Source organism: Mercurialis annua, linkage group LG7 (assembly GCF_937616625.2).
Source record: "Mercurialis annua linkage group LG7, ddMerAnnu1.2, whole genome shotgun sequence".
NCBI lineage: Eukaryota > Viridiplantae > Streptophyta > Magnoliopsida > Malpighiales > Euphorbiaceae > Mercurialis > Mercurialis annua.
The window spans coordinates 46,987,900-46,998,941 of record NC_065576.1 but is presented as its reverse complement, the minus strand read 5'-3'; the positions used below and the strand labels follow the sequence as shown (position 1 = coordinate 46,998,941).

General features: G+C 30.3%; 2 protein-coding genes across 2 annotated transcripts; one reads left to right on the top strand and one right to left on the bottom strand.

Annotated features, from left to right (window-relative positions):
• The first annotated feature begins 1,153 nt into the window (after positions 1 to 1,153).
• LOC126655989 (serine/threonine-protein kinase PBS1) lies at positions 1,154 to 5,211 on the top strand. Its single transcript, XM_050350420.2, has 5 exons — positions 1,154 to 1,601; positions 2,114 to 2,325; positions 3,000 to 3,189; positions 3,934 to 4,325; positions 4,437 to 5,211. The coding sequence occupies exons 1-5, from the start codon at positions 1,481 to 1,483 to the stop codon at positions 4,878 to 4,880; spliced, it is 1,359 nt and encodes a 452-aa protein (XP_050206377.1). The 5' UTR covers positions 1,154 to 1,480; the 3' UTR covers positions 4,881 to 5,211.
• A 1,739-nt stretch (positions 5,212 to 6,950) lies between these two features.
• On the bottom strand, positions 6,951 to 9,702 carry LOC126654981 (bidirectional sugar transporter N3). Its single transcript, XM_050348986.2, has 6 exons — positions 9,515 to 9,702; positions 9,389 to 9,425; positions 9,077 to 9,287; positions 8,374 to 8,535; positions 8,155 to 8,274; positions 6,951 to 7,383 (listed from the first exon to the last, which is right to left on the bottom strand). The coding sequence occupies exons 1-6, from the start codon at positions 9,564 to 9,566 to the stop codon at positions 7,087 to 7,089; spliced, it is 879 nt and encodes a 292-aa protein (XP_050204943.1). The 5' UTR covers positions 9,567 to 9,702; the 3' UTR covers positions 6,951 to 7,086.
• Positions 9,703 to 11,042: the final 1,340 nt, after the last annotated feature.

Genomic DNA, 11,042 nt, shown 5'->3' with positions numbered 1-11,042 from the left:
ATATCGAATATCAGTTAGCGGACGTTGAAGAAGTTTGGTTGAGAATTGCACTTAATTGACGAAGCAGTTAGTAATTTAGTTTTTGTTTTCGTAAGTAGATTTGTGAATCAGATAAGGCGTGTTAGCGTATTAGTCTGTTTCATGTCAGGTTATCGAGTTTAATTTTTGAATTTTCCAATTTTATTATAAATATAAATGTTTCGGGTTCTATTTAATGAATATGAGGTATTCAAAAAAATATAATTAAGGTTTAACTTATTTTATAATCATGTATTTATTGATTATTACACTTTCCAAAAAAAAAAACAACAATTTTTCTGTTTGATTTGTTTTTCAACTTTTTATATAGTTAATTTTCATTTTCAAAACAAATAATTGATTATAGGAATATTCAAACTATTATATTTTTGGCATTTTGATGATCAAATTTTTATTAGTTTTCAATTTAATTGCTAGACTTTAATTCTATTTCAACATAAGATTATCTGACAGAAAAGTAAATGTGACAATTGAATTATATCTTTTTTTTTAATTTTTTTTACCATATATGTATAATTTGTTTTAATTATGCATAAATATCGTATTTTCAGGAAAATACTAGTGATTGCCACATGACAAATCCAACCGTCACATAGGCAATTTGCATGGAAAAATCTAATTTAAATAAAATTAAAATCTAATAATTAAAATAAAACGAACCAAAATTTGATAACCAAAATACAGTAAAATGATAGGATATAATATTAAAAATATATAAATTTATATATTACGATAAAAAATACACAATTTTATTAATTTTGCATCAGTTTATATTTTAACCATTAAAATTAAATTTTGATTAATGTGTTTTTATCATATTATAATTTGAATATTTTATATCAAGTTGAAGGAATAAAAATGATGAACCAATATTGATTAATTATCCAAATCTATCATAAATTAAAGAAAAAAAAAATATCTGATCTATCTTCAGTAAAATAATAAAAAAAGAACTTTCTTTGTTTATTCCGTCAGTCAACGCCGTCGACAGATAAAAAAATCCTTTTACTAATATTTTTACCGGCCATTCATTCATTTCATTTTCAATCCCCGTGAAAACCACTGTTAAACCCAAAAAACACAGTCAAAGAATTGAAAATAGTAAAATACCACCAAAACTAAAATTATACTCCACAGAGAAGGAAAAAAAATGTCTTATATATAAAGTGTGTGCGTGTAAAATACAGTGGTAATGGTGTCGTAGTACTGCTCTAAAGTGAAATCCAAACCCAAAGACCCACCAAAGTTAATTTTTTTTTAAAAAAATCACAGCAAAAAAAGCCGGCTTCTTTATATTTTTTGTGTTAATTTTAATCTGATTTTTTGTTTTCTTGATTGGAGAAGGGAAAATTAAGTGATACCCAGTTGGAGAATTTGTGTTTCATGAGATGGGCTTACTTTGAAATTGAGAATTTTGTTGAGTTTTATTGATTTACAGGAGATGGGTTGTTTTCCTTGCTTTGATTCAAGGGAAGAAGAGACTCTTAATCCACAGAAGGAATCTGATGATCGGAAACAAATTTTTCCTACTGAGTCTTCTAATATTTCCAAATTATCATCTGGTTAGTTTTTTTTTTTTGTGATTTTTAGTGGTTAATTTTGTTATGATCTGATCTGGGTGCTTCTGATTTTGATTTTTTTATGTTGTTGGTTTTTAAATTTGATTATGTCATTAGGGTACTTGATGGATTGCTTTTTTAACTTGAAAATGTTGGAGCTTTTTAGATTTTATTGTAGACCCCACTCAGTTTTTGATTTAATTTAAAGTTTAGTTAATTATGTTGTGAGATGAGATCTTGTGATCAGGTTATTCGGATGGATTCGATTCAGTTCGATCTGATTGGTTTGTTATGAGTAGGTTTGATGATTTAAGGTGTTTGTAGCTTTAGTTAGATGGGAATTGAGAAGAATTCTTTGGCAAAATCTGCGAATCAGAATCTGTTTAGGTTTGGTCACTGTGATGTAACTGTTTTATTGATCTTAGTTAAGGTTTGAATAGTTTATTTTAGTTTGTAGTTGAGGGTGCAATCGCTCTTACATTCAACTGGTTTGTTTGATTGGGTGAAATTTGCAGGAGCCGACAGGCTTAGATCGAGAAGCAATGGGAGGTCGAAAAAAGATTTACCGAGTCCAAAAGATGGACTTATTCCTGGAGTCAACATTGCATCTCAAACGTTTACGTTCCGTGAACTTGCGGCTGCAACGAAGAATTTTAGGCAAGAGTCTTTCTTAGGGGAAGGAGGATTTGGGCGTGTATATAAAGGTCGGCTTGAGACCACTGGTCAGGTAACTTCTCTACATTTGTAGCATGTTATTATCAGAAATGTGTTGTAGATTATAGACATTCCCCTTTTTTATGATGACATGGCTTTTCAAATTAAGGACAAGAGCAGGACGACTAAATCTGAACTTGCTGTGATGGTTTTTCTCCCTTGAACTTTCGTAATGAATATGTGAAGAATAACCATTTGAAGGCAAATATAATGGGTCCATTTATCATAAAATTTAATTTATGTCATTCTCATCTTTGTCATCAAATCTAAGTTGTAGATGTGTGTTCTGTTTCGCATCTTGATAACATAAATGGCGAATGAAATGTTTTGGGAAATTGGCGATTGAATCTGTTTATGAAAACCTTTAACACAGGCCATCAAAGAACTCTAGAATATAAAAACTGTGATACAACTACGATTCTAGTTATTAAACTTTTATTGGTAATTTCTGGTGTCCTGTTTGGTTCTTGATCATATGTGCTTTATGTGGCATATTTTTATCTACCAATTCACTAGTCAAATTTGGTAAAAATATGTGTCTTCGGGGAAGTTTGCTGTGCATATGGTCTGACCCAGGCTTTTGAAGTTCTTATTGTACCTTGAGGAACTATCACTGTTGCTGGCTTAGCAAGCAGTAACACTGTTAATGATATTGTGCTTTCTTTTAACGCTCTCTACGTGGTGCAGGTTGTTGCTGTGAAACAATTGGATAGAAATGGCCTCCAGGGTAATAGGGAATTCCTTGTAGAGGTTCTCATGCTCAGCCTTTTACATCAGCCTAACCTTGTGAACCTCATAGGTTATTGTGCTGATGGAGATCAAAGGCTTCTTGTGTATGAGTTTATGCCATTGGGATCATTGGAAGATCACCTGCACGGTAAGACCTCATTGCCCTTTTGGACTTAACTTTTTAATTTTTAGTACTTGTATGTTTCATTAAGCCCTGTCAAGTATAAGAAGTTTCTCTATAATAAACCAGGCTAGTAAGGTTTATATGAAAAATAGACTATAGTTGGTAGATAAATTTTTTTTACCTTACTTTGATTTGGAACTCATGAATTAATTTCATTGCATTAGATAAAGTGATCTCCAATAAAGAGGTTAAAATCAAGAAAAGAATGGAAGAATGCAAATTCAGACAATGGTTCATTAGAAAAAAAGGAAAATGAAATTAAATATCAATAAATATAACTTGCATGTGGAATATCCTTTATCTGACAAGAACATAGCATTGCTTAGAAATATTTAAGAAGGCAAGGAAATAGATTAGCGGAAAGAAGCATAGTTTAGATCCCCTGAATGCAATGTTGCTTTTCGTGTTAGTATAAGAAACCCTAAGTTGTGATTTATGTTTTTGATAGTTGACTAGATTATTTAAAAAGGTATTAGAGTTTTTGCATTGCTGCTCTGTTTAAGTTAAGTTATTGGTCTCTGTTTAAGTTTGCTGCCATTGCTCAGCTAGTCATAGTCAAAATTAAAAATTTATATTGTCTGCAATTGGTGAATACTTTCGAAGTGAAGCATTGAATGAGTGTAGGTGATGTTGATGCTTCGATTTGTGTACCATTCTAGCCATTTCATTCTGCTGTTACTGACCAGTGGTTGATGAATCATTGCACAGATCTGCCGCCTGATAAGGAACCGCTTGATTGGAACACGAGAATGAAGATAGCTGCAGGAGCTGCTAAAGGTTTGGAATACCTGCACGATAAAGCGAATCCTCCTGTTATTTACAGGGATTTCAAATCATCCAATATATTACTCGATGAAGGTTTTCAGCCGAAGCTTTCTGATTTTGGTCTGGCAAAGCTTGGTCCCACCGGAGACAAGTCGCATGTTTCGACTAGAGTTATGGGCACCTATGGCTATTGTGCTCCTGAATATGCCATGACCGGTCAGTTGACTGTAAAATCTGACGTCTACAGTTTCGGGGTGGTTTTCTTAGAGCTGATTACTGGACGTAAAGCCATCGACAGCATGCGACCACATGGAGAACAAAATCTCGTCACATGGGTAATATGGATGACCCGTAACCAGCCTATCCTTTCATTCGCTTCCTGTCTCACTATTTGTTGTGTCATTCTAATGATTTTATGTCTGGTGTATGATTTTTCAAATATGCAGGCTCGCCCATTATTCAATGATCGCAGGAAATTTCCAAAATTGGCAGACCCACGATTGCAGGGGCGTTATCCAATGAGGGGACTCTACCAGGCTCTAGCAGTGGCTTCCATGTGCATTCAGGAACAGGCTGCAGCACGGCCTCTCATTGGGGATGTGGTCACTGCCCTCTCATATTTGGCAAATCAGGCATACGAACCTAATGAGAAAAGAAATAGAGATGATCGAGGGGGACAATTATTGAAAAATGAGGAAGCGGGAGGATCGGGACGAAGATGGGATCTGGAAGGGTCCGAGAAAGAGGATTCTCCGAGAGAAACTGCCAAGACGTCAAACCGAGATTTAGATAGGGAACGAGCTGTTGCCGAGGCAAAGATGTGGGGAGAGAACTGGCGAGAAAAAAGACGACAAAGTGCTCAAGGTAGTTTTGACGGAAGTAATGGCTGATACGTGAAGTGCCATTTCTCTCCAGCCTCGTCGAGAAGCAACGAGACTGCATGTTTTTTCGATTTCTTTAGTTCTCTTTTTGTGAAACATAGAACAAGATGTTAATGAAGAAGGAAAAAAAAGTAGAACTGAGGAAGTGTACATTATTTGCTAGAAGAGCAAGATAAGAACAAGACTTGCTTATAGAAATTTTGAGAGTAAAACAGACTGTCTGTGTTCTACTTGCTCTTATAGGTCTTTACTGAGCAAAAACATATCTGCTGTCTGTACTTTGTTGTCTTCTTCAATGGCATTTTTACTACAAGCTAATGTATGTAATTTTATCGACTAATTGATACAATTTTTTCTGCATGCATCTCTTTCCTGTTGCTTGCTTTTATATAAGGTGCAGGGGGTTTGAGTCAGCTCGTGAGAGTTTGAGCTACTTGAGTCAAATTGTAGAGCCGGGTTCGAACATTAAAAAACTCACCTTGATAGATTCACAAGTCTAATTGAGTCTTGGTTAAATTTTTATCTTTTATAATTATATGTAAAATTATTTGTAAAAAAAAGTTTAAACTTTCACTTTTTAGCGATTTAAGCACGACTTGTAAGGTAAGTACTATATTTGAACTTTTTATTGTTGGTAATTTCTATCTTAAACAATTTTTTGTCATCAATCAGTTTTAATAAATAAAACTATGACTAATAATGGTATTGAATTGTAAAATATCAAACCTTAAAAAAAGATATTATGGGCTGTTAAGTTTTACAAGTCGTGATTAAACCGCTAAAATAGTGAAATGTTGAGCTTTTATTTACAAATAACCCTTATTTATGTTAATAATATTCTTGTTTTTATACTAAATAGGTTGGTTATTTTTTTTCTTTTATAGTTATATACAAGATTATTTGCAAATAAAAGTTGAACTTATATTTTTAACGATTTAAGCACGAGTTCTAAAAGTAGATAAATAATGGCATAATTTTCTATTATTTGGCAATTTTTGGTTTCAAGCAATTTTCTGTTATCAAAATGATGCCGTTTTATATGGTAATGATGTTGAGATGTAAAATACCAAACTGAAAAGGAATGTAATGTTGGCCGTTAAGTTTTATAAGTCGTGTTTAAATCGATGGTGAAATTTTTAGCTTTTATATGCAAATATTGACATTAACGGTATTCTCATTTTTATACTAAATATTAATTAAAAAATTATATAATAATTCCAATTGTTAGTTATTATAACATGCTCGTATGAGCTCGAGTTTTAGAATCAAATTAAATTTAAATTTAACGGTGTTTCGATTCGACTTTGTTTACATGCTACTTAGAGTTCATGAAGAATAGTGTTTTAACAAACTGCAATGGAAGAAATTAGGTTTGAACAATAAATTTATCAACCTTTCGTTACATTTATTATGTTTTTAACTTTATGGGGTACATTTTCATTAATTAGGATAGAAAAAATTTACCAAAAAAGAAATTAGGATAGAAAATATCTGTAGAAGAAGTCAAGCCGTTGGATCAAACATTGTACACGTTGCAACATCTCTCAACTGCCCAAAATCAAGAGTGTAACAACAGGTTTATGTTGGGGTCACCATGTGACAGCTTAGCCATCAATATGTATATATATCAAATTTATGTCTATTTCAACTAATCAAACCAAATAATTGGTTTTAGGGCAACGACTATATAGTGACAATGTGGTCGTAAAATCATTGTCCGTAGCAGAACATATAACAGAAAAAATTAGGGCTGAGTTTAGCCAATTCGTCTCAATTGATTTAATAACGTATGTATAATCCCACATGACATCCACACTGTCAAAATATTATACTGATAGAGAATTTAGGGTCTAAAAATTTAGTTAAAATTGGAAATGATATATTTGCATATGTGAAACCAAAATGCTGAACTTATAAAATTTAAAATTTATTTAACAGTTAAAAGCACTCTACCGATACACCTTTACAAAATGAAAATATTAATCTAAAAATAATAAAAATTCAGACACTAATATAAAAGAACATATTTCGAATGTTCAGATGCTATTGGCATAATCTTTCTCAATAAAAAAAAACAAATGAATTAAAATTTAGTATTATTGCTCTTCATTTATTCTTTTACATGTCCTTTTAACATTATTAACATTTGTAATCGAAAAAAACAAGTGTACAACATTAAAATTGACATTTAACAAATTAATTAACAAATATTAAATTAAACTGCATTTTCATTTTTAGGGTTGAAATCCTTTGATGTTTCATTAGTATCGTTGTCATTTTTCTTCTCAGCCTCAGCAACTTCTTCTTCGTCTTTTTGTTGGTGTTTGGCTTCTGGTTTGGATTGATCATCAAATGGATAAACTTCAGAATTTCCAAATGTATTTAAAATTACAATACTCTTTAAATTTTCTGGTAGCTTTTGATCATCCAAAATAATTTTATTTGCTTTTCTGTAAATTGTATATAATACCATCTGAAGTAGTCCCAAGATGAAACCCAACACGTTTGGGAGCTACATGCATCAAAAATAAATAATTAGCATAAATAATCTTTACAACTAAAATCCATGCACAATTTCTGCATAAAGTCACTAATTAGTATGAGGAGTCATTTAATTACTTCTAACCCAAGTTATCTTTTTACTTTGATTTTTCTTTATTACATATTAGGTGAAATGAATTAATATGTCTAAAGTAATGATGAAGTTGATAAATATACCATGAACAAAACATTATGTCAGTTTGATTCGATATTTTTTTTTGATTTATATCGTTTTATTTATCCAAACAACAAATAAAAAAGATGATGGATATGATTGATAAAAAGAAAATATATTTCAACTTTTTAATTTATTTTTATGATCAATAATGCACAATTGGAGAAAAATTTATTATTTTTAAGAAGTGCTCTATCCAATATAATCAAAAATTGAGATTTTTATCAAAAGATATGTGAATTTTTATATTATTATCAAAAAACTATAATTTTTTTTAAATATAAACTAATTTATATTAAATACTTAAGATATTAATATTTTCTTTTGTCAAATAGACCCTTCATCTCTTTTATTTATTGCTTGGATATATATAATTGGGTATATATCACAAAATCATTAGACCAAACCAGTAAATTTTTTTATTCAAAATATCTTTGTCATATTTGTGAATTTATTATACAAGAGGGCCAAAACATTTATGATGGACCAACTTAATGATTGTAAAATAATAGAGGAAAGAATTAATTAGTGTTGGTAAGGTAATAAATAGAAAATGGAGATACTTACAGCAACACATATATCTTTGGAAGAAAGGCCATAAGCAAACCACATAATTGCACTCAACGTCAGGAAAAATGATAAATTGAATGGCATGAACTCAACACTCCTTGTTTTAATAACTTGTGCCTATCAAACAACCAATTAAAGTAAGTTTAAGAATTAATTACTCAATAAATAACTAACTATAGTTTAATTTTATAGTATAAGAATAATTAAGCTAATTACCACAATGCTCAAAGGTGCTGCAAACACACTAACTGAAACTGCAACACAAATCCAGCCAAGAACTTGAGCTCGAACCGATTCTTTGACTAGAAAATGAGAGAATAGGATGATGAAGGCGAATAATCCTATGTTCATTGTTGCAACAACTTTCAAAGTTGAGACCTGCATGCATATTCATCAATATTTCAATTAAACCAAATAATAAATTCAGTTTTGGATATATATAAAAAATATAGGAAAAATGATTAATCTATATGTAAATTTGTGCTGAATACATTATTAATAAAATAAAAATTGACAGTTTGATTCAATAATTTTATAATATATATGTCAACTGCATCAAACAACAAATAAAAAAGATGAAGATTTTAATTAATTGTTAATTCTTTTTTTTTTTGATAAATTAGTCCATAATTAAAAAAAATCTTAAGATTTAATAAAATATCTATCAAATTTTATCACAATGTTTATCTTGTTAAAATAACTGTTATTGTAAAAAATTATATAAATTTTTCTTCAAATATAAACAAATTTTTATATCTTTAAGATATTGAATTATATTTATTTTATTAAAACACTTCTATATTCTTTTTGAATATAGGTGGCTCAAAACGTAAAATTACTCAACCGAACTGTAAAATATTTCATTTATACGTTTATTAATCAATTTCATCATATAGCTGTGGATTAATGAGTGTTTTACCCTGCTATCTTTTGTTGCAAAAACGATATACATGATGATATAAATAGTCTCGATGACACATCCGAAAGAGTTGATGGTGACTAGCAGAAAAACATCCTTTTTCAGCATTGCATAATACAGCCAAAGCATCGAACTGAATAACGCCACTAGGTATGGTAATGATTGAAAACCCTCCGTCGATTTCTTTCTGTAAATTCTATAAAATGTCGGCCTGCATATATATTTTTACAAAAACAGCAGTTATTTTTCATTTAAACATCATTAAATAGATATAATAATAATAAAAATAAAAATAGTAGAAGTAGTACTTACACTGGAGCCAGGAAGACCAGGAATGAAATGATATTACCTGATAAAAGAAATAATAACATACTTTAGTATAAATAATGGATTCGATATTATGTATGATTTAGAACATTAGACTGTATAAAAATGTACCTAAAATGCCAAATGCAAATGTGAGTGGAGGGTGAGTGCTGATAATTGCCATTTGAAAGTGTTTCTTGTTTGTGAAGTTATGTTTTGTGAGGAGAAAAAGCAGGGTCTCAGGGGAAGAACTGAAACCCTAGCTTTAAGAAACGATGGTGAAACGGTGGTGAAACTGTGAGATGTGAGTTTTCATGCAGAGAAATGGAGAGGTATATATATATATGTGTGTGTGGGGGAAGAGAGTGTGTCGTATTGAAATCATTCATCTGGGATGATGACGAGTAGTAGGTAGCGTACCACAAATTCATTCTCTACACACAACTACATCTCACTCACCCACGTGCCCCCCTCTCGCGTGCCAATCATTCCAATCCTATGGCCCCTATTTTTCACTTCTTTTACCTTTGTAAACCATGGAAACATTTAATTTGGTTTGATTTTATGAAAAAAGTAATTGTTTAGTATGAATTGTATTTTATTTTTATTTATTACATTTAATTATTTTGTTTATTTTTTGAATATATATTTGTTATTATTTATAAAATTGATGAATCAAACTGTTAAACTTATATTTTTAAAAAATGTTTTAGTTTGTTATTTTTATCAAATTGTTGTGCATATATAGAATTATTTTTCTTAATAAAATAATTAATTTAAAGGCCTAATGATTAAGAAAATTCCAAACGTTTAGCAAAAAAAATCAAATTGACTATAATCGATACAATTGAAAGGTCCGAATATAGATTATATTTTTCCAAAGGTTTTGATTTATCGGGTCATTAGGCCTAAATTTAAATATGGCAATATAAATATTCGTTAAAATGTCTTCTTTTTAAATTTTTCTCTTTAAAGAAATCTGCTTCAAACTTCTCACCATCGTTAGAAGTATATTTAGGATTGGACAGGGTGATCTTCGGTTTTTAGCTAGAATCACCCTCTTTCCCCCATTCTGTCTATATTTTTTGTAAATTATTATTTTGTAGTGGAAATTTATTTGTTTTTGAGGTGTTTTTATGTTTTTTTCATTGTTACATGTGTTTTTTATTTTATTTTTATGATACTATACTTATTGCTGCTGCGGTTTTTGAGCTAATAAAATGAATATTATCTTGTTAAAAAAATGATAAATTTCAATGTGCATTTCCGGCTGCTCTTATGGAAATCAATCTTAATTTTTTTTGCCAGCAATGCCTAATTTGTTTAGACAGTGACGATTGGAAGTGTATGCATGTTCTAAAAATTAGAAGTTAAACGTTGTCACGATTTCTATAATTCTAGCCAAAAAAGCAATAGTAATTGCCTGGAAGTGTATAACTAATCAAATAACTACTAAAATTAATTTTTAAACTGTAAATTAAAATGTTAATCAAATTAAAACTAACTAATCAAAATATGAGCTATAATACTCGCCAAGTTAGAGCGTGAAATGCAGACAGAATTAGGGTTTTTCACGTTACTGAGAAATTGCAAGGCTGTCTCTTGGCTTGCCATTGATAGAGCTTAATTCACGTGAATAAAATTTTCCAATTTTTTCTTT

What these genes read in the sequence shown, in the direction of transcription:
- LOC126655989 (XM_050350420.2), top strand. Translation starts at nt 1,481, where the DNA reads ATGGGTTGTTTTCCTTGCTTTGATTCAAGGGAAGAAGAGACTCTTAAT. An exon ending in GGCTTGAGACCACTGGTCAG is followed by an intron (nt 2,326 to 2,999) that starts GTAACTTCTCTA and finishes TACGTGGTGCAG; the next exon opens with GTTGTTGCTGTGAAACAATT. An exon ending in ATTGGAAGATCACCTGCACG is followed by an intron (nt 3,190 to 3,933) that starts GTAAGACCTCAT and finishes ATCATTGCACAG; the next exon opens with ATCTGCCGCCTGATAAGGAA.
- LOC126654981 (XM_050348986.2), bottom strand. Translation starts at nt 9,566, where the DNA reads ATGGCAATTATCAGCACTCACCCTCCACTCACATTTGCATTTGGCATT. An exon ending in TTGCAACAAAAGATAGCAGG is followed by an intron (nt 8,536 to 9,076) that starts GTAAAACACTCA and finishes ATATGCATGCAG; the next exon opens with GTCTCAACTTTGAAAGTTGT. An exon ending in CCAAAGATATATGTGTTGCT is followed by an intron (nt 7,384 to 8,154) that starts GTAAGTATCTCC and finishes TGATGCATGTAG; the next exon opens with CTCCCAAACGTGTTGGGTTT.